The 24,093-nt window shown below is 45.0% G+C and overlaps 2 protein-coding genes across 2 annotated transcripts in view; one reads left to right on the top strand and one right to left on the bottom strand.

Annotated features, from left to right (window-relative positions):
• NIPSNAP2 (nipsnap homolog 2) overlaps nucleotides 1–15,235 on the bottom strand; it is a 31,734-nt gene extending 16,499 nt beyond the window's left edge. Inside the window, exons 1-3 of the mRNA XM_088445930.1 lie at nucleotides 15,083–15,235; nucleotides 4,363–4,502; nucleotides 3,513–3,558 (exon numbers count right to left, since the gene is read on the bottom strand). Coding sequence (XP_088302056.1) covers nucleotides 3,513–3,558; nucleotides 4,363–4,502; nucleotides 15,083–15,162 — 266 coding nt within the window. The 5' untranslated portion in view covers nucleotides 15,163–15,235. The remainder of the gene's footprint in view (nucleotides 1–3,512; nucleotides 3,559–4,362; nucleotides 4,503–15,082) is intronic.
• LOC148507552 (merlin-like) overlaps nucleotides 13,800–24,093 on the top strand; it is a 170,513-nt gene continuing 160,219 nt past the window's right edge. Inside the window, exon 1 of the mRNA XM_088445924.1 lies at nucleotides 13,800–13,858. The gene's annotated coding sequence lies outside the window, so the exon portion shown is untranslated. The remainder of the gene's footprint in view (nucleotides 13,859–24,093) is intronic.

Here is a 24,093-nt window from a genome sequence, read left to right as displayed (position 1 = left end):
ATCAGCTCAGTATGCAATAGTATTAACCAACCCTGCTATAGCCATGGTAGGATGGGTAACAACCCCTGAAAGCGAGTATACTGATTTCAGGCAGAGTTACCACCTACGGATCAGAAGAATCCGACCACGCAGGAATGGGATGCGTAGTAACGTCTGTAATCCGACGAGTAACACGCCCATCCACCCCAGGAAGGGCTCGTGATGACCCTCAGGGAATTTGGGACAGGAGGCCAAACACTGTTGTAATACCTCATATCTGGCAACAGCCAGAGTCCCGCCATGCGATCCACCCGCTAGTCAGCAACAGGAAACCAGAAGGCACGTAATACTGAGGGTGTATGATACAGGTGTAGGTCAACATTCACTCTAACCAGAATGGACCTGCCACCAGCCCTAAAGCAGGGATAATAATACTTGAAATAGGCTTCCCCCCGTGTAAGAGGGAAAGAGCCCAAAACAGTATCCAGTTCACGGCAGAGCCAACTGGGAAGTAACCACAGGGCGTCAACCACGCCAATTTGCGTTTCGTAGAAAAACGACATCCACCCAGGGTGGCTGTTGTGGTAATCCCTGCAAGGGGCATGACAGACTATTGTGACACCAGGGAGAATTCATATACTCGAAAAACCCCTGCAGGGAGCGATAGTCTGTGTCACAGGGGAAGAGTGCAAAAACTGCGAGATACCCTGAGATGAAAAAGGGCAGTATGGTGAAGTAACCCCAAGTGAGGTAGAACAATGGGGCCCGCCCGGCGATCCGCAATTAAGAGGATCCCGAGAAAACAAACCGCCCAAGGGGGTTGTGAAAGGGGCCGGCACCCAATGACGCCACATACAGAACCCTTTAAGAGCTAAATCCTCCGCACTAACACCTGCAGCACATGGCTTGCAGGATAGTAAAAATGGGTGCAGTATAACGCTCTATCTCCTGGTCAGACCTATCTGACCAAGCCTTGCGATCAAGCAGCGCTATACTGGTCCTGACTGATACTAAAAATTAGCTGCAGGGACCCATTTTCAGCGTATGCAACACACAGTTCCACTCAAAATATGGCAACGTGCAGCACGCAACAGTATGTGACAAACCTCACAAATATTAACAAGTATATAAATGTGAGGTCTCAGAACCACCCCAAGTACAGCTGTATTAGGGCAGATAAGGAAAAGGGATAGATATACACTGACAGGTGAGAGAATAAAGTACAGTCAGCACTAGCATAAGTCACATACAATGCAGATATACACATATATACATAAACATGTCATATAATATACTGCACTATTACACTGCATGCAACTTACCTAGATTCAGTGTCTGGGAAGGCTACAGCGCTGTGTACACTGACCTGATGGTGAGGTACGCAGGGGGACTGGACCAACTGCCATCTCCGGAGATTTCTGCTGCACCACAAAGAAATGGCCGCTGGAGACCTCAGAAGAAGCGTGGCCCGCGGAGGAAGCAGCTCAGTGACGCCAGACTATAGATACTGAAAGGCGCGCTGAGCTGAGGGGAGGAGCCGCTGTAACAGGGACGGCTGCCTCCCTTGGCCGGCTATTAACCCCCAGGACGCCGGCTCCCTGCGCTGATCGTTAAGTCCCTGGTGGTCTAGTGGACACATGGGGTATGGGGGGGCCCGCCGCCACTGCCGGCGCCTCCGGTCTGTCCCCAGAGACCGGAGGCACAGGACTGCATTTCAAATGCGCGGATCACCGCAAGCGGTGATCCGCGCCTTACCTGCTCCCCGTGGATCCGGCAGCAGTCCTGGGTGCCCGCAGAGTCCGGCTAGTACAGACTCTGGGGTCCCGCTGAGATCCCCAGATCTGTACTGGCGTCTCAGCGCCAGCGGGGTGACGGAGCGGCAGCTTAGACGTCCTATGGACAGTCTGACGCTGCCGCTCTGAAGAATCCAAAGTAAAAATAAAAAACTTTGTCCTTTAGAAAAAATAAAGCTTAGGGGCTGCTAATCAGCTCCCCACTGCACTAAAGGGTGACCCGACTCCGGCCGGGCACCAACTTAAACTGAGGTGCCTCTGGCTTGGGGGTGGGGTTATAGGGAGAGTGGACCCAAGTGCATCCTGGGAACTAAAAGCTTTAACTGCGTGGTGCCCGGATTTGGTTCCCAACCTATACCCCAAGGTCAACCCTGTGGACCCCCTATGGACCCTGAAGTAGAAATAATATCTAATGTACCTGGTTATATGACAACCCAAAAACCATCCATGATCTCTATGGGGGAAATGTAATAGTCTGCGCAATGCAGGCATCGTTGAGGGTCTGACTTTACCCCTTGTAAGTACTTCCAATACAAACAGATTTTCCCCAATTTATAGTGAATAAGGTACTTAATGATGAACTGGTTGGCCAGGCATAAAAAAAACAAAAGTGAAGGTGTGAGTAAGAGAGAGGTATGTTACCCACTAATCTCATCGCAGAACAGAATTGGTCTTGGCATTTTAGCCACGTTAAAGCGATCTGCAAGGCAAGTCGCACTTAACTGAATCACACTATAGACAGGCAGAGATAAAGAATAAATACAGTACAACCAAACGGGATGGGTACAGGATGCCGGCGTTTGGGAACCTGGCGCTCAAAATCTTGGTTAAAGATTTGCCATTTATTAGGATTTTATAAAGCGCTGGGAATAATTTGCTATTTTCATGTTCATGCCATGTCTGAGGTCAGCGATACTGACTACAGGTTGAGTCTCCCATATCCAAATATTCCGAAATACGGAATATTCCAAAATACGGAATATTTTCAGCATGACTGAGATAATGAGACCTTTGATTTTTGATGGTTTAATGTACATAAACTTTGTCTAAGGCACAAATTATTAAAAAGATTGTATAAAATAACTTTCAGGCTGTGTGCATAAGGTGTATATGAAACATAAATGAATTTCATGTATGTACACAAACTTTTTTTGATACACAAAATTATAAAAAATATTGTCTAAAATGACCTGCAGGCTGTGTGTATAAGGTGTATATAACACATAAATGCATTCTGTGTGTATATCTGGGTCCCATTTCCAAGACATTTCATTATAATATGCAATTATTCCAAAATACGGAATATTCCGATATCCAAAATACCCCTGGTCCCAAGCATTTTGGATATGGGAGACTCAACCTGTATTACGCAGTGGGATTAGGCAGGTTCCACAGTCATTCTAATATTTTAAAAAGAAAGCTGTACCCACTGTATCAATGGAGAGATGGTAATGATTAGAGATGAGCCGTTGGGTTTTGACGTGGTTACGTTTGGATCTGAGAAACAAATGTTATCGATTATCCGGCTTCATGTGCTTTGGATAGCCAATACTTAAGATCCAAACTTCCGCTAAATTGGAGAAAAAAAAGTGTCGAAGCCGAACTGCTCATCTCTAATAATGATACTTAATAATCAGATTTTCGATAGATGGTGAACTAGAAACAACATTATCGGAGATTTTACAAACACAAGTGTTGTGTGAGGTGGACTGGACCAATACAAGAGTATAAATAACTTACCAGAGCTTGTTATAAGCTTCAAGACATTCCGGCTTTACATTATGAACTGAAACAATGGAAGAAAATAAAACATGAAGAGTGCAAACAAATCACATTCAATATACTTTGTTTAAATGTGCAAAAGCCATTGCATTCGTTTCAGTATACACATAACTACTGAGAAGAAACATTATGGGGCAGATTCCATTAGCCCCATGCAATGTCAGACTACGTGCAATACTGGCTAATACAAAACATACAACATCAATTATTTTTGCTCGCACCTTTAAAGAAAGCAAAAAAACCAAGTAGTTGTAATAACGTGATATGCCGTGGAGAAGGACTGCGTGCAGCTAATGGAATCTGCCCCAAAATAATACTTTTGGGCCTACATAAAATAAGATGTCCTCCAAAATCCTGCAACCCAATGTAATCAATCAGATGTTTGCTTTCATTTACTAACTTGCAGCAGAAAACTGAATAAGAATTGGACTAATTGTTATGGGTAACTGCGCATTTGCCCACATGCATATAGTGCCACCATGCCATTTAAGTCATTGCTTTGTCTCTCATGAACGTTGTTCTAGGTTTCCTCCATCAGCCTCAGCCCAGGCTGCTTTCTGCATCACTGAATAAGAGCAGAGGCTGCAGGGAAGACGACTGAATGTGTTATTCCTTGATAGAGACACTGTCTAACTTGAGGGTATGATTCAATGTATTACTAGAAATTATTACTAAGGTAACAAGTGGCCCTTCTGAAGGTTTAGAAGGCTGCATGTGTGGTCACTGAAGAGATTCAGGCTACACATCAATGATATAAAAGAGACTCACGTTGCACATAGTGTAATGATTGCAATGATGACATAATTACATTGTATTTTGTAGAGGTTGCTAGTCTCTCTCTTGGCCAATAGGTTGGAGTGAGCATCTTTACGAGGGTCTACTTTACGCACAAACAGGGATCGTAGCCAGCTGTCTTCTTTGTCGTTTTTACTGGATGTGGCCAGGCCCCTGTAGAGAGATTATATACATAATATGTACAAATTCTTACATTCCCAGTAAACTTAAAATACAATTTGCCCTATGCATAATAGCGTCTAACATCTTTCACAACTTAATAACAATGGGCCTTAAACAGAGTTTTGTATTGAACAGCTGCAGGGATGCGGATGTGCAATACTGTACAACTAATATACTAATACAGCAGGTGGTGTCTGGTGTAAATAGATGCCTCCTGACTGCATTGCAGATATGAGTGCTACGTACTAAGACAGAGCATCCGATCTTCACAGAGACCATCAGCAATCTGAGTAACCCTTAGGATAGACTGGCCCTCGCAGCTCCGTAGCCGGCACTCCCAGAAAACAGGTGGCATCCCGTGCACTCCCCCACCCAAATGGCAGCAGCCTGTCACTCCGGCTGTGGCTTTGGGGGAACCGTGAGATCTCTCGCAGTAGAAACCTGGCACATGTGCAGTACCGATCATGCGCAGATGTATAACATCGCAGTTGTATACAAGCCAACGGGTTTGTGTCCTACTCTGAATCAGGCCCATTGTCAGACGATTTTAAGAACTGTAGATATTTGGAATCATGGAGAAAGTGTAATAACATATTACCAAGCTGCGCCCCCCCATGCAATTGTGTTTTACCCCTTTAGACTATCTACACTGGTGCTGCAGCTAAAAAATTGTTCTATGGTTTCCAGCAGCCAATATTAGATAAATGAGTAAGAAGGAAGTGGAACACTAGCTACCCATGACAGCCAAGTATAAACATCTCCTGTGACCTCACGGTTCAGGGGGCCACATACCACAAACCCATATAGTCTTATACTTACCTGTCCGTATTCTCCGAGGTGCTGCTCTGCAACACCAGGCCGGCACTGCAGAGCAGCAAATATCACTGGGAAAATGGCGTCATATTCTGCACTATGCGAGAATCTACTGCACCGCCAGAGAGAGAAGGGGGCCCGCACAGAGTCTGCACACATGCCCCCTCCTCTCTTAAATTGCTGTCTGTCTGTCAACAGTGAAAGCACATCCAGAGACATATGCCCCTTTCACACATAGGGGCCTAATCAATTCCAGGCGAAAAGTCCCGTACTTTTCGCCGACATTGGTGGTTTTCAATGCAGAAAAGTATCGCACACGTGCCCGCTTTTCCCCGTAGTCAATTACAAATCGGCGAAAACGGGACCCCGCAAAACTCTAACATGCGAAAAGTACTGTCAGATTTGGGGAAATCAGCCTGACACCCCCCAAAAGGTGCACTGACATTGGGGATCACTCTAGACTCCCCAGAATATCCCTGCTGAATGTATTTGGGGCACTTGAATGGCCTCAATAGCTGCTATTTAGTATCTTTCAAGAAGTGGTGAAGAATAGCATTTAGCAGTTTTTTGGTGAAAATAAGTAGTCCCAGCAAATTTGGGGTACATGAAAATGGGTGCTAGCATATTTTAAAGTTGCTAAAGTGAAGTTTTAAAAATCGTAAAAAATCCACCTGCCGCAACCACCTGCAAACTTAAAAACACCTGGGGCATACTTGGGGCCCCCCTGGAGTCTATTTTGCTAGTTTTTAAGTTTGTCCCCCAACTTTGGAATTTTTCGTCCCCAAAATGAAAAGTACTTTTTTGGGGGTGATCTAAGTTTACATTTGGGGGACTGTCCAAAGGGTGCAGGGGGGTTCCCGCTGCTTTGCACCCCAAAACCCCAATTCTGCACTTTTTTTTCGACACCTATTCATAGGCAAAACACAGGTCCCATTGCATTAAGTTTCCACACCATCGAAAAGTCTTCGGAATTGAATACGGGGGAAACTTTTCGCAAGGCGAAAATGACGTCACCAGCGATACTTTTCTGCAGAAACTGAGTTTTCACACCTAATTAAATACGGCCCATAGTGCAAAAACCCATTTTTTTTTTGTTTTTTTTACACGTGACCGAGCATCGACCCGGGTTTTTTCTATGTGTGAACGCAAACGAAAATTCATGGATTGATAGACCCAGGGATTTTCCGGGTCGTCTGTCTGAAAGGAGTATAAAATAGTAATGGTCATTTGGGGTGGTATTGTTTATAGGGTATTTGTGCAATATGTCAGTCACTGTAGCTATATAAATAAATAATGTATAGCAGGGGTGAGATGGCCATGATCCATGACAATGTTGCAAAAGACACGGCAGTCAGAACAAAAATCATACTTACAAATAGAAGCATTACATACAAAGTTTAAAGGTGCCTACACACATCGTGTACGATTTCCTTTGAAACTCTCCCCAGCAGTCCTGCACACGATTTGGGGTTAAAATGTGTCCAACGTGACAAACGATCTATCGTGCATCCTTCTTTTGCCAGTGCATTGTAACTGAGATTGTCAGATCTGCCCTACAGCACGGCAGATCTGAAGATGCGATGAACGACCAGCGGGGACGCGCATCTGCATCGTGAGTAGAGACTCACGATTAGGACATATTTTACATGATCTGTCATTCTGAAGCGTCAGAATCGGCCAGATCGTATAAAAAAAAAAAATCGGTAAGTGTGTAGGCACCTTTAGAAGGATATTTAGATGCAAGACAGGAGGTGTGCTCATGAGAACTTAGAGCATGTGTTAGCAACCCTTGACACTAGTGCTACGAGGTGGCGCTCGAGGATCTTTTGAGTGACACTAGCGATTTAGTGGTCTATTTACTAAGCCTTGATAAATAAAGTGAATGGAAATAAAGTACCAAGCAATCAGCTTCTGTCATTTTTCAAACACAGTCTTTGACATGACATTTAGGAGATGATTGGCTGGTACTTATCTCCGTTCACTTTATCTCCATCCAAAGCTTAGTAATAGATCCCTCAGTCCCTCTCCTACTGCATGAGCAGAGGTGCTCCTCCTGCCCTGCACCACTTCCTTCCCTCACAGGGGAGACCATTTCTCCATCCTAGACCCTCTCCAAACTGGAGAACAGAGATGTGACATGCATGCCCAGGGAAACTCTGGAGAGTGAACCCTGTCACTGTGCAGCACGTCTTCATCTCCAGACTACAAATTGACAACAAATCTGAGCAAACTAGCTTCAAAAATGAAGGACATGGAAGCCACCAACAGTTTTAGTACACATCTATTACTTTTGTAAAAGTACGAGGGCTAATTGAAAAAGTGATGAGACCGATTTTTTAATTCAGAATCAGATGACTCCACAGGATCTGAACATTATTCTTTTTCAAAGTAGTGTCCTTCACACTCAATACATTTTTTGCAGCATTTCAACAACGATATAAAGACGTGCAGTACACTGTTGTGTGACATCACTTAGTGTTGTAGCTGTGGCATTTTTCACTTCATCATCTGTTGAGAATGTCTTTCCCCACAGTTGTTTTTTTCACAGTTGGGAATACCCTGAAATCACAGGGCACTAAGTCCGGGATATATGGAGGGTGTTCTAGTGCTGTCCCATTAATTTCAGTCTGTGCTGCCAATGCAACAGTAGCAATATGTGGTCGGGCATTGTCTGGGGGCAAAAACCACTGTTTCTTCAGCAAATGTGGTCTTTTCTTCCTCATCTCCACACAAATGGGTTTTCAGGAAGCTTGCATAGTAGTCACCATTAATTGTCTGTCCACAGGGAAACCAGTGCTGTAGGATCATACCGTGCACATCAAAGAACAGCAGAAGCATGACTTTACACGCTGAAGGAATCACACAATTTTTTGGGCGGAGGCGAATTTGCTTGTTTCCATACACTGGACTGTTTGGATTCTGGATCATAATGACGAATCCATGATTGGTCTCACGTCACAATCGATGTCAGGAAATCGGGTATCCTCTCCGACATACGAGCAGTGATCTTGCACAATTCAACTCGTCGTCACATCTACTCTTCTGTAAAACTTCTGGGGACCCACCTGGCACACATATGATGAATTTTCTTGTCACAATATGCTGAACCCGTTGGAATGAGATGCCAAGTGAATCCTAAAGTTTGTGTAAAGTTAACCTTCTGTCATTTTGCAACATCTCAGCAGCTTTGGCAATGTTGACATCTGTAACCACAGTGGATGATCTCCCAGGATGCACTTCGTCAGTCACTTGCGTATTACTCTCTTTGAAGTGCTTCCACCACTGAAATACTGCAGCACGGCTAATTGTTTCTCCACCGTATCGTTGCCATAACGTTTCATTAGTTTCATTTCCGCTTTTTCCAAGTTTAACACAAAATTCAATCACACATATCTGATGTAATCTCAGAGACATGTCTTCCTCATCCACAATGATGAAACGTACGGAGATCTTCCACTCGCTGTGACCACACAAAGATGACTACAGCAGTCCAATTGCAGGTTCAGACACATCGATGTATGAGCTTCACAATAACTAGCATAGTGTTGCTACATCTACCTATGGGACAGAAAAACAGAGGCAGTCCCATTACTTTTCAATCAGCCCATATGTTGTATTGGTGTTGGAACTCTGGAAATATATTTGGCTGATAATACTGAACGTCTGGCACCAAAACTGAAAAACATTATCCTGGAGTTTAGAAGTCCTTTATCTAGCACTCCTTTAGACAGAGCACCGCATTATCCAAGTCCTCTTAGTGCCATTATCTGCTGCATATAAAAAATGAGGTACTTTCTGGTTAGCTCTCAAATTAAAAACACATGAATATCTGGCCCAATATAATGTCTGGCATCGTTTAAAGTTAGGACCAGTCAGCTGGAGCACTGTGAAGTGGTGAGTGGCTTATTACAGATTTGCAAAGGTGTGTACTAAAGCTGGGTACACACCATACAATGTAACAAACAATGCGAAGTCACCCCAATTTCACTAAATCCCAGAACACATGATATACAGCATTCACACTATGCAATGTTCTAAATGACGACAATATTTAATGTGAGAGGACTGTAATTATCGTTCTCCTGTACACTATAGGCTGAATCAGATATGTACGCAACGCCAATATTTACGCAGTTGAGCAGTTATCTGCCAACTGCGCATGTATCACGGTCGCACTGCACTGCATCATTCCATCTGGCACGCAGCACAGTAGATGGGACAATGCAATGACTGTCGTCCAGGAACGATGGATTGGGCATACATACTATACTATACAATGTGTACAATATATTGTTCCGATCCATGACAGAATGATATAGACCAGTTGTTCCCAAACTGGGTGCCATGGCACCCTGGGGTGCCTCAGGGCTCTAGCAGGGGTGCCTCGGGTTAGTGGTCCAGTACCAAATAAAATGATTTTTAGTCATTGTAATAGGCAAAACCAGTGCCGGCTGCTACCAATCAAAAAATATGTGGACAAAAAGAAGCTCAGCCCTGTCACCCACCACATAACTGTACCTAAGGGTGACCTATAAGCACAATTTACTTCATTTAATTTTTGCTGAATTTCTCAATAAGAAACCTTTGGCGCAGGGGCACCGTGAAAAAAATTCTGATACTCTAGGGCGCCGTGTTTCAAAAAAAGTTTGGGAACCACTGATATAGACAATAGATCATATAGTGTGTACCCAGACTTCGGCATTTTATTTACAAATATAATGTCAGCTATTATTTTATTTTGGTCAACAGGGTGACAGGGTATCCTTCTGTGAGTGCCTCTTATCTAGCTAAACCTTCCCTTTCTGATGCCAGCTCTTGTAATTTGTTTTGAGCAACTTATAGTTTGTATATAATATACACACAACAAATATCCATACACTGTACCCACAATGACCAGCATAACACAAAGTATAAACTGCATATCTTGGATCTAATTCTGTAAGAAGGTGGATAGGTCATGTAAGATAAATGTGACACACACTGACCTTCCTATCACAGAAAGTAACTGAAGGAGACTCATCTCATATGTACAAGTTGCCATAATACATAGCTTACTATGACAGCTACAAATAAAGTATTAAAATAAGCACTATGATGGATGGTTCAGTATACTTTGCACACACACTTTTGTTGAGTTTATTACAAAACTGCAGCTATACAGGGTGGGAGCTTATACTGTATAATATTGTATGAATTCTGTGTATTTTTTAAAGTTATAAAAAGAAGAACTGGGTATAACAGAGAATAATAGTGTGGTGCACCAGGCTACTAAACATATACCACATTTAAGATGAATGACATTTTCAGTACATGTACCTAATCTAAAACCACTTTTCGCAATGCATCCCATGTCACAGAAAGAAGCTGAATAACATTTGGTTGCCTAGCTGTTTCTGTAATCCCATATTTGCTCATTAGAGGCAGAGTGCCCAGGGAATAGAACACACATGAAATAGACAGGAGAGCCCTGGATCTCATTCACAATCACAGAACAAACACAGGGCCTGATTCAGAGGCGCTTGCAAAAAGCAAGAGCTCGCTCTGAATCAGGGCATGCGCAGGTTCTTTTAGTTGCCGCCTCTTGGCCGCTCGCATAGCTGTGGGTTACTACTCACAGCTATTGCGAGCGGCCATGATGATGGACGCGATGGTCAAGACCATCGCGACCATCGGGCTTGCGACGAGACCCTTGTGGTAGGGTCTCGTGGCCGCAAGCCCCAGAGAACTTCTGGCTCAAACAGAGCCAGAAGCTCTCTCACTGACATCACTGGTGATGTCAGTGGGGCCGCCCACAAATGGCAGGCGTTCGCATGGGAACACCTCCGTTTGTGAAGCCACCCCCCCGCCACGCCTACAAAATGGGGCGAGCTGTCGATCAACATCGACAGCCGCCCCTTTTGTAGTGAGTCCCGGAGCGAGCGCTTTTTGCGCTTGCTCCGGGGCTCGTGCACGCTCAGTGCATCGACCCGCTTGCGAGCGGGTCTGAATCAGGCCCACATTACAGAGAGGTGGGACTACAGAGATTGGTGCAAACACAATTAGGCACACAATGTGATACATTCCAATAAAATATACAATCATACAATTTGTCTGCCATATGTCTATTTTATAATCAAGCATGCTGTTTTTAAGTTTTACAATGGTACTTTATACATAGCACTAAACATTGTAATGATGTTGAGGCTTATATAATTTATGGTTTTGCTTTGTTTTACTTTAAAGGATGACTGTTTTAAAATATGCCTGGAAATGTAATAAGCTGAAAAAGTCTGTAAAATGGAAACATTATATATCCGTACATAGTTATTCAGTCTAAAAAGCATATGCTCCCAAGTCTTCTTGTGCCCTGTATAGCCGCACATATGTAACTACAATGGACAGCCAAGACCATTGCGTGCATCACTGGGGTGTAGGTAAATGCCATAACTACTATCGTCATGCACTGATGGGGAGTAGGTAAATGCCAAGTATATTGTCTACATGCTGCACTGGGATGTTGGTAAATTCCATAACGACTGTCTGCATGCATCACTAGGGTGTAGATAAAAGCTGTAACAACTGTCTGCGTGCATTGATGGGGAGTATGTAAATGCTGTAACTACTGTCTGCGTGCATTGCTGGGGAGTAGGTAAATGCTGTAACTATTATTTGCATGCATTGCTGGGGAGTAGGTAAATGCCATATTTACTGTCTGCATGCATTTGTGGAGAGTTGGTAAATGCTGTAACTACTATTTGCATGCATTGCTGGGATGTAGGTAAATGTCATGACTATGGTTGGCATGCATCGCTGGGGTGTGGGTGCTAGAACTACCATCTGTTTGCATTGTATAGATAAATCACATAACTACTCTCTATACATGCATTGCTGAGGTGTAGCTAAATGACATAACTACATGCATTGCTGGGCCTGGGGTGTAGCTAAATGACATAACTATATGCATTGCTGTGGTGTAGCTAAAGGGTGTGGATTTAAGGCCCCCACACACTGCGATTTTTTAAACAATTTGGCCGTTTTCGACCGATTGGAACGATAAATTGTTTAAAAAGTGCAGTGTGTGGGCATGATAACTATGCCGATGCGCGCTCCCATTGTCGCTGATCGTGGTCACTGATCAATTGAACCTGCAGAAAGAGATCGCCCTATCTTTCACGATTTGGTACACATCGTTTCTTGTGTGCGCACGATGAACGATGCGATGGACGATATGTTGTCACTTTTCCTCCCATTATTTAAATTCCAGTATCGTGAGGTTGTTTGCTAGAAACGATATATTCTTAGTTTTGACCCTGTCGACCATTTGTAACTATCGACCTGTAATGTGTCGACCTATTGACTGTCTAACATTTGGTGTCTATCTAGACATTGTCGACATTTTTACTGTCTATCGATAGTCCGGAACCTGTAACTAAATGCCCTAAGTACATGCATTGCAGGGGTGTAGCTAAATGCATAACTGCATGCATTGCTGGGCCATAGGTAAATGCCATAACTGCATGCATTGCAGGGGTGTAGCTAAATGCATAACTGCATGCATTGCTGGGCCATAGGTAAATGCCATAACTGCATGCATTGCCCGGCCATAGGTAAATGCCATAACTGCATGCATTGCCGGGCCATAGGTAAATGCCATAACTGCATACATTGCCGGGCCATAGGTAAATGCCATAACTGCATGGATTGCCGGGCCATAGGTAAATGCCATAACTGCATGGATTGCCGGGCCATAGGTAAAAGCCATAACTACTGTCTGCATGTATTGCCGGGCCATAGGTAAATGCCATCACTACTGTCTGCATGCATTGCCGGGATATAGATAAATGCTAGGATTACCATTGTTATGCATCACTGGAATGTGGGTAAATTCCAGGACTGCTGTCTGTATTCATCATTAGGGTATAGGTAAATATCATTAGTACTGTCTGCAAGCATTGCTGGGGTGTAGATAAATGCCAGGACTACTGTCTACATACACTGCTTCGGTGTAGTCAAATGCCAGGATTACTGTCTGCATGCATCAATGGGATTATATTACACCCCAGTCTGTATGCATCAATTTTGCTAATAGGGGACACAAAATAGGCCAATATATATGAGTAGGCCAGAGGTTCCCAAACTCGGTCCTCAAGGCACCCTAACAGTCCAGGTTTTAAGGATAACCATGCTTGACCACAGGTGACTTAATTAGTACCTCAGTCAATTTGATTTAACCGCCTGTGCTCACCCATGGATATCTCTAAAACCGGAACTGTTGGGGCGCCTTGAGGACTGCGTTTGGGAACCTCTGGAGTAGGCCATTGCCACCTGCAGAATTGTATAGATCAGTGTTTCCCAAACTCATTCCTTAGGGAGCACTAACTGTGCATGTTTTCCAAGTCGCCTCACAGAATCACATTTGAAATAATTAGCTCCACCTGTGGAACTTTTAAAATATGTTAGCCAGTACTGAATACACCTGTGCACCAACTAAGAAACATGGAAACTATCCACTGTTAGTGCTCCCTGAGGAATGAGTTTGGGAAACACTGGTACAGGTAATAGCAATTGAATGCACATTGCATTAACTCAGTTTTATTAATACAGTTCCTTAAAGATAAAGCACATCATTTAGTTAAACTTGGGGTCATAAATTACCATTTACCCCAACGTTGGCCTTAACTGTGCCGTATTACCAATGCTAAGTTTACCGCAGTGGTTCCCTTGGGACACTTGCAGGGGTGCCTCCGGTTGGTGGTCCAGCAACAAATCAACTTATTTATGGTCAATGTAAGAGGCAAAAGCCTAAGCAGAACATAAACAGACAAAACGGAAGCCCAACCCTGTCCACCACCACATAACTGAACCTAAAGATGTCATGTAACAACAATTTACTTCATTTTTATCTAAATTTCTCAAACTTTTGGCTTAGGGGTGCCGTGAAAAGAATGTTGATACTCTAGGGTGACGTGATTCAAGAAAGTTTGGGAACCACTCACCACAACAGGGATTCTGAATAAAAAACAAACAAATAAAACATGCCAAAGTTATTTACAATAAAAACTTAAGGCTAATAGAGTGAGACTGTGGCTGGAAGGGTTTAATTAAATTAAGAAAAAATACTTATTATCAATGCTCTTTGATATTTCTTATGAGTTTATGTTGATAGCAGTAGAATAGTGAAACTGGCGTGTATGTAAATGTTTCATTTAAAAATCAAAATATATTACAGAAGGATACATATCTTTAGTGCTGGCCGCAGATCTGCACTCATGTTAGGTGCAACAAAGTTTTACAAGTTTGCTGTAATACTGTATAATAACAGCTGCCATCATACATTTAATACTGTCAGTGTTACACATGTTGTATTAGGAACTATGCATCAACCTGGAGATCTCTTTAAGAATACAAACCAAAGTATTTGGTATTAGAGCGAACACTGTGCCAAGTGGGACCCAGACTGCATGTGTGTGTGCTGTCTCCCTGAGCTGTACCTTATACCCAAAAACAGGACAGTGACCTTGAGCAGAGCTGGTTGCAGCTGCCATAATCGGTAGCACGGTATGAAGGGCAGAACACATGTACAACACGGACAGATACATGAAGCAAGGACAAAGCAGCCGCACACACTCCTCCCGCAAAGTGACCTGTCCTGTGCCGCCTGTCACTGTCCTGCATTGGCTGACAATGTGTGATCAGTGTTATGGGAGACTGCTGCACAATGCCGGACACTGAAGTTACTGCGTTGAAGCAAGAAATCCTTAGACACTGTGGATCCTCACCTGACCCGCATTAAGCTCGCCCCGCAGGCCTGGATCCTGTTCGCCCTACCCAAAGCCACGGCCATGGCTCTGCTCGCCATCTTGCAAAATCTGCTGCTGCTGCCAGCCAACAACGTCAGGGAGCGGAGGAGGAGCTGTACTGCAATACCAAATGCGACCACCAGATGGGGGCCTGCTGTCTTGGAAACGTCCTTATTTTAGTTATGCTGCATAGATAATACACAGACACTAGAGGCAAGTAGGGAGTAGGGACAGTATTTAGCTTTATTTAGTAGTCGGAAAGCACACATACATTGTAGGAGAGAATCATGGTTTAAAGATTGACAGTATTTTCAATTCTTTAACCAAAAGTGTCATTTCTTTGTACTTTCTTCTCTGACCTATGCATGGTGTTCTGGAAACCCTGTCATAAAATTTTACTAGCAATCATTTTCACACTTTCCATTGTATATATTAGTTATAAACTAACCTAAACTCCAAGTAAAATGGAATTTCTCAGGTAACTTAAAATATTATTGTTATCATGATCATCATCATTCATTTATAGGGCACCAAAAGGGGGCTGCAGCACTGTACAGAGTGCATACATAAGTACAGTACAAACATAACAGGACAAAATAACATATACAGTATATGATTACATTTTATGTTCAGAATCAATTTCAATACTCAGTCACAAAAGTCACTTCTTGCTTTTTGGTTCCTGGAAAAATGGCATCCATGCCACTAAACAGGTATTTACTGTAATAATTTTAATGAAGTACATTTTCAGTTATTAAATTGGTACTATTATGAATTAACCATAATGCCTTACACAGTTATGGAGCATACACACAGATTTGTCAGATGAACGATTGAACGATTTTTGACTGCATTAAAATGAATGGAATCGTCCAAATCTGACTGCAAACACATCAGATGTCAGATATCGATATCTGACCATCGGGAACGCGCATCGTTCATCGTCCATCGTTCAGACATATCAGATATGTCAGATTTTCCTTCAGATATGAACGACTGAACAATTTTTAAATCGTTATCGTTCTGATCTGAAGGAAAAATCTGACCGTGTGTATGCACCATTATACTTCATCATAATAGTGTTCTGTATCTTTCAGTATGAGAAGTGATATACCTGAATTTTATTTGTTTACCTACTGAAACTTTGATTTTGATTCAGTAGCTGTTTCTTAACCTTGTTTTACTTTTTATGTTCTAATGTACTATGTAGTCCATTATGTGCTGCCATCTTCACTTCTGAGGATTCTTCCCTTCACCAGCTTTCTCTATCCAGAAGGTTTCCCTACTCCTCTCATCTGTAAATGTGTCTGTGAAATACTCTAGATGTGGTTAGACACAGGACAAATATAATAACAGTAATGAAAAACAAAGACACAAGAAGAAAAATCTAATTTTACATTTCTGTGTTTTTAAGTTGTGTGTTGTACATGTAGATATTTCTAAAATTGTAACAGTAAATTCCATGTACATGTCGCTGATGCTGTAATATTTACATAAGGGGGTCCTGTACAAGCTGCAAAGTATGCAGACCCACACTCCTTCATGTGCAAAGGCAAATGGAAGCGGGGTTCCAGTTGCATAGAGCCCCTCCCCGAGCCAGACTGATCTAGTGGCTGAAATCATGGCCACAATAGCAGTGGTATATAATATGTTTTTTTTTTAGAGCTGTGGCCACAACATGCAGTTTAAGGGGTGGAATGGAGCTGCTGTACATGCCCAGTGACAGCAGGTTTTCCTACCAAGATGTATCAAACCTTCGAAGTAGATAAAGATGAAAAGTTGATTATAGCAACCAATCAGCTTTTAGCCATCATTTATCTAGCAGTTTATAAAATGACAGTTCAAACCTAAATTGGTTACTATGGGCAACATTTCCACTTCAACCTCTCTTTTAATGTTTGATACGTCTCCCCTCAAGTCTGATGTATGTGTGGATCTGTGCACTGGACCAGACAGCAACTACCAGAAAGTAGGAAAGTGGCACATACTTGGCGACTTTCGCACAGTGGGGGGCGTGATGCATCATAGGAGGGCCATGTGGGGGGTGTGATGGCACGATCATGTGATCATGCCCCCCCCCCGCTCTACAATGCTGAACTTACCGGCATAGTAAAGCAGGGGACGGGGATAAGTTAACACAATTCAGCGCAAATCGGGTTATCGGCCAACAGGATCGCCCACTTCACAATTGATACTTTTTTGTGTTTGAAGATTTTTATTACATTGGTCGAACTGCATCTAGAGGTGTCCAGTTAAAAGCATAGGAACTAGGCTATCCTTTCCAACTAATTTAAATAACCATGACCTGCAAGATGAAAAGGAGAGTTATGGTAAAACTTATCCTTATTAACTCTTTCTTCGAAGTCCATAGGGTCCACATGGAGACAATGGGATACCTGGAGGACCGGACACCAACAGCAAAGCTTTTTTCAATCCCAGGATGCTCCGGTCCTTCCCCCTATACCCCGCCCACAGCCTGAAGGCAACTCAGTGTTGTTAACAAGCCCAAGGCAGGAGCAGGATAGGAGATAGGAGAGAAGGAAGGCTGGTACACTGAAGAATCACACTCTCACACAGAGAAGGAAACAAGTGACCAAGAGAAGAAACCTATAGAAGCCAGGTTAGTCAGGGTGGGTGTCTTGTGGACCCTGTTGACTTCGAATAAAGAGATTTAACAAGGGTAAGTTTTACCATAACTGTACTTTTCTTCTTCAGGGTCCATAGGGCTCCACAGTGAGACAGTGGGGATGTTCCAAAGTAGTTGTTCAAGGACGGGGACGCTCCTGAGCTGAGAGGAGAACCCGGCGCCCAAAGGAAGCATCCTGAGAGGCAAATGTATCAAAGGCATAGAACCTAAGAAAGGTGTGGACATAAGACCACGTGGCCGCCTTACATAGTTGTTCGGCAGACGTGCCATGGTGGCTTGCACGAGGGACCCACAGAGTAGAATGACCAGATACTGTAGCCGGCACAGGAAGGCCAGTCTGCGTGTAAGCCTGTGAGATAGTCAAGCTAAGCCATCTGACCAGAGTCTGGCCCTGATTCAGAGCCGGACATTCTGACCAGAGCGCTCGCTCTGAATCAGGGCCGTCCTATTTAAATTTGGAGCCGCCTTTTGGACGCTCGCATAGCTGTGTGTTACCATCCACAGCTTATGCGAGCGTCCATGATGATGGTCGCGATGGTCAAGACCATCGCGACCATCGGGCTTGCGACGAGACCCTGCGGTAGGGTCTCGCAGCCGCAAGCCTTGGAGTGATTTTGGCTCTATCAGAGCCAAAATCACTCCCACTGACATCACTAGTGATGTCAGTGGGGCCGGCCCCAGACGTAGGCGTTCCCATGGGAACGCCTCCGTCTGGCAGCCACGCCCCCGGCATGCCCACCAAAGGGGGCGTGCTGTCAATCACCATCGACAGCAGGCCCCCTTTGGTGCGAGACCCGGAGCGACAGCTTGGCTGTCGCTATGCGGGTCTCGCGCATGCGCACAACGGAGCTCCCTCCGTTGTGCGCATGCGCATTTGGGTAACATCGACCCGCTTGCGAGCGTCCTGCGCTCGTGAGCGGGTCTGAATGAGACCCTCTGTTTGTTAGCTGGCCATCCCTTCTTGTGGAATCCATATAGGACAAAGAGGGAATCTGATTTCCTGATGGCACTAGTACGGTCCACTTAGATTCTCAGAGCATGGACCACATCCAAAGAGGCCTCACCTGCCGAGAGGTCTGGTGATTGAAAGGTCAGAACCACAATTTCCTCATTGAGGTGGAAACGAGAGACCACCTTGGAAAGGAAGTGGGGTGCGACAGGAAGGTGCCACTAAATCCGATACCCTATGGGCAGATGCTACAGCCAGAAGAAACAGAGGCCCTGATTCAGGCCCACTCGCAGGTCTGAAGGGCGTTTTTTTTTTTTATCCAGTCCGGCCTCCTGGCCGCTCGCTAAGCTGTGGGTGACCACCCACAGCTTTAGCAAGCAGCCAGGTGATGGTCATGATGGTTGCGACCATCGGGGCTTGCGGTGAGACCCTTGTGGTAGGGTCTCATCTGCTACAAGCCCCAGTGAGCTTCCGGCTCTAATAGAGCCGGAAGCTCACCACTGACATCAACATCGACAGCCGCCCCGTTTGGATGCGAGCGCCAGAGTGAGTGATTTCTCGCTCGCTCCGGGGCGTGTGCACTGCCTGGCCATCGACCCACTTGCAAGAGCATAGCGCTTGGGAGCGGTCTGAGTCAGGCCCAGAGTCTTCGCAGTGAGCCATTTGACATCTACTGAATCCAGGGGTTCGAATGGAGGTTCCTGAAGTGCATGGAGAACCACTGACAAATCCCACGGAGCCACAGGAGGGACAAAGGGAGATTGTATTCGTAGAACACCTTGCAGGAACATGTGAACATCCGGTAGAGGAGCGATTCTGCCCTGCAACCAGATCGACAGAGCAGAGATGTGCATTTTCAGAGAGACTAGGCGGAGTCCGAGATCCAATCCAGCTTGAAGAAAGGCAAGGATTCTAAAAACCTGAGGGTCATAGTTTCTAGTAGCACACCACTGGAAATATGTATGCCACACCCGGTAATAAATCCTGGCAGAGGCTCTTAGCATGGTCTGGACCACAGAGCTAGAAAACCCTATAGATCTTAGGAGGGATATCTAAAGAGCCAAGCCATTAAAGACAGACGGGCCAGGTCCTGATGTAGACAGGAACCCTGAGACAACAGGTATGGTCATAGAGGAAGTTGGAGAGGAACTTGTCAGGGTTCAGCTGGGGATCGGCTGTCCCTTACCATCTCACCGGCTTCCTCTGACTTCCCGGGCAGTCGGGCGGCTGGTGCGGCGACGGAGGAGGAGCTGAGGATTCACCCTCTGTGCTGGAGTGTCGGGTGGTCCGATGCCGGGGATCGGAGTTCCAGTCATGGGCGCTGCCATGACACTCTCCCCATGTGACTGTACTTCCATCCCTGGGTGGGCCGGGTGGTCAGCTGATGCCGCGCACCTATCAGCAGGCTTCCAGGGGTTTATTTCCGGGTCCTGTTCTCCAGGCCTTTGCCTGAACAACCATTGTCACTTCTAGTGTGAACTAGTGGAGTCTCGTTCCAGGTCCCCTTGCTTCTTGTGAGCCATTACCAGTGTGCTACTTACCTACCTGCAATGGAGCAGCAGCGCGATTATACCTCAGCCTGTGCATCCATTATTACCATCTCATAGCAGCAGTGCCTTCTACACCTCGGCCTGTGTGCTAGTTACTTACCTGCATTGGAGCAGCAGTGCAATTACACCTCAGCCTGTGCATCCATTGTTACCATCTCATAGCAGCAGTGCTTTCTACATCCCAGCCTGTGTGCTAGTTAAATACCTGCATTGGAGCAGCAGCACAATACCACTCCAGCCTGTGCGCCCATTGCTCCCATCTTCTTGGCATCAGAGCGTCCTGCATCTCAGCCTGTGCATCCAAAATTGGCACTATAGTGCTTCTTGCCTGCTGGCGACCTGTATATGGGGTGCGCCCCGTCGCACCAACTCCTACGCACCTCAAGTGCTAACCCCTATTCAGGAGTATTACAAGTTACCTCGTATGTGCCTTATTAGGCACTTTCCTTCGGGCCACGGATATCTGTTTCTCTATTCCCGCAAGTCTTGGACACCTGGTCAAAGGACCGCGACCTGCTTGCAGGGTGCAGCTAAGCCCAAATCCCGCTTGAAGGGGTCACTGGCGAACCCCTCCCTGTGAGTTAGAATCCGCACCATTGACCAGGTCTCGCCAACGACCAAGACCTGTGGATGCGGAGATCATACATTCAGGCCCCTCGCCTTTGTTTCCTCCCACAACCTCAGGCCTTGGCCTTCAACACTACACCTCCCAGCATGACAGAACTTCTATGGAGAGACTTCGAAGATCAGAGTACCAATGGTGTCTGGGCCAAGCCGGAACTACCAACAGGACCGTGCCCCCTTCTTGCTTGAACTTCCGAAGAAGTGAGACTGGAGAAAAGAGGTACGCCAAATGCAAGGTCCACTTCACAGATAATGCGTCCATGAAGGCTGCGTCAGGGTCCCTCGTCCTGGCCCCGTACACTGGAAGCTTGTGGTTGTGTCGTGAGGCCATGAGGTCTACATCCGATAGACCCACTTTGTCCACACAGTGTACTGATTTATTATATCAGATTGTTCTTCTGTGCTCAAATAACCAGCTTAATATGCATAAGGTGTTTACACATATGACACTATATTGATAAAATTGCTGGATGAGGATCTGCTGCAATAGTATGTAATGTAGCCAGCCCTCGTATGAATAATTAGCTTTATTGGGTGTAATATTTTAACATATTATTAAACTGGATTATCAGCATTGAATTAATCAAAACCCAATATAAAACAGATGCTGCTAATGTACAACAACAAATAAACACACAGTTGGTCAATCTGTTTTTTAATCACTTTATTCAACTTTTTATACACTTACCGTTGTTTTGAAATATTTCACTAATTTATTTGATTGTATTTAATAAAGGTTACATTTTATTAATTGATGCGCCAAACAGGACAACACTTTTTTCTTCTTTTGCCTTTGAGGATCAGGTGTTGTAGGGGCCTGGAGTGAAACTGAGCAAACTGACCATGTCGAAGGTGGACACCATGGATCCCAAGGTCTGCATTGCAGAGTGAATTGACACTCGACGACGGTGGAGTAATCTGCGCTCTCGGTACTGTAATACAGAGATTTTGTCTGCTGTCAGGAAGAATTCTCCGAGCCTGAGAGTCTAGGAAGGCTCCCACATTTACCATTTTTTTTAGAAGGGGTCAGGGAAGACTTTTTCCAGTTGATCAGCCAACCGTGAATTTGTAGAAAGACAATGGTTACTTGTAGATGGCGGTGAAGAATTTCTGTAGAGCTTACTAAAAGCAAGAGATCATCCAAGTATGGCAGTACTCTGATGCCCTGATGACGAAGATAGGACGCCATAACTGACATGATCTTGGAGCTGTAGAAAGTCCAAAATTCAGTGCTTGAAATTGGTAATGTTGCTGTAGGACAGCAAACCGGAGACACTGCTGATGAGAAGCCGCTCTAGGTACATGTAGGTAAGCGTCCTAAATGTCCAGAGACACCATAAAGTCCCCAGACTCCATGGCCAGGACAACAGAGTGTAGAGTTTCCATATGAAACCTGAGCACCCTGATAAACTTGTTCAGAGACTTGAGGTTGAGGATAGGCCGATGAGACCCGTTGGGCTTATGAACCAAGAAAAGGGTAGAATAATAGCCCTTCCCTCTCTGTGATGAGGGGACCGGAATTATTACCCCCGAGAACAGTAAGAACTGCTGGGGGGGCCACCTCAGGAATGAGAGGGCGTATCTTTGGGAGACCACTTCTTATACCCAGGCGTCTGAGGTGTTCTGATGCCACAACTGGGTGAATTGAAGAAGTTGGCCTCCCACCCTGGGAGCCCCCAGGGAGAGGTCTGCCCCATCAGGCTGTAAGCTTGTCCTCAGATTTGGTAGGTGGACGTCTTGTAGCCCAGGTCTGTTTGGTCCTAGGCTTACAGGCCTTAGTGGATGCAGACTGCCGTGGAAAGGACTGACCTTTAGCTGTTCACTGGGGATGAAAGGACCGAAAGGATGACAACCTAGGCTTCGTAGATGCCGATTCTTCAGATGCAGAGGGTAAGAATGCTGTCTTGGAAGATGCCAAGGTAGTCACAATCTTGTCTAATTCTGGGCCAAACAGGATCTCCCCAGAATAAGGCAGAGACTCCAAAGCCATTTTAGAGCCTCAATCTGCTTTCCATGAGCAAAGCCAAACAATACGGCGGGCTACCACGGAAGTAGCAGATGCCTTGGAAGCTAGGAGATAAGTATCCAAAGCCGCCTCTCCTAAATAGGAGGCTGCATCTCTAATGTGATATATGTAGGACAGCTGTTCCCTCAAAGCATCAGAGGGAAATTTATCTTCTAGGGCCTCTGGCCAACTGTCAATGGCTTTTGCCACCCAGTCCGTAGCCCTGGCAGGACGAGTAATAGCTCCTGTAAGAGAGTATATAGACTTCATGCAAGCTTCCATCCTTCTATCCGTAATCTCCTTTAAGGAGGTTGCAGTATGGATAGGTAAAGTAGCGTTCTTAACTAGGCGTGTGACGTGGGAATCCACTGCAGGGGGAACTTCCCATTTAGTGCAATCAGTAGCTGGAAGAGGGTAAAAGGAAATCAAGCGCTTAGGCAGCTGAAACTTTTTACTAGGCATATTCCATGCTTCACACATATGATCAGATAGCTGATCCGAGTGAGGAAACTGGCAAAACAACATTCTGTCAATTAAATAGTGGCTCTTTTTCCCTAGGAGTGGGTTCTGTCTCTTTTATTTAAGGAATAGATTTTACAGCTCTCACAAGTGCAGGTATATTCAATTTTAGAGGGGGGCTCCTCTTCTCACGAGGGGGAGTCAGAGTGAGAGATCTGCGTCTTCTGCCTCCCCAGATGATATATCAGAATCACATAACTAGTAGTAATAATAAGTAGGTTTACAAGGTAAGGGTCTCTCCTTTTGCAGCATTTGTTGAATGGCTATAGAGGTAGCTGCTAGACTCTGCACTGAGATAGAGTACGTCTACCCATGGGGGAGGCAAAGAATTCGCAGGGAGTACCTGCTGTGGTCATTCTATAGGGGGAGCTACCACAGGGACTGCTAGGTGGTCCACAATTTTTGCTAACACCTGTGAAAAATAAACCCAGGAGGGGTCCTGAGGAGAGGATGCAGGGGCTGAGGGGCCAGGTGCCGTAGAACAGGCTGCACATAGACCATCTTGAATGAGATCCTATGAAGCAAAGTCTGATAAACAGGACTTGCAGGACACCAGTGGGGGAGCAGCAGGCTGCTTGTTATTCTTGCCTTTGCTAGACATACTGTAGCTGCAAGGATAATTGTAGCACACAATCTGGCACAGTGCAGTGAACAACCCAGATATATGTACAATATGGCACAGTGTAGTGCGCAACA

Source organism: Taudactylus pleione, unplaced genomic scaffold (genome assembly GCF_031769625.1).
Source record: "Taudactylus pleione unplaced genomic scaffold, aTauple2 ptg000391l, whole genome shotgun sequence".
Lineage (NCBI taxonomy): Eukaryota > Metazoa > Chordata > Amphibia > Anura > Myobatrachidae > Taudactylus > Taudactylus pleione.
This window is presented reverse-complemented; position numbering and strand designations above follow the sequence as displayed.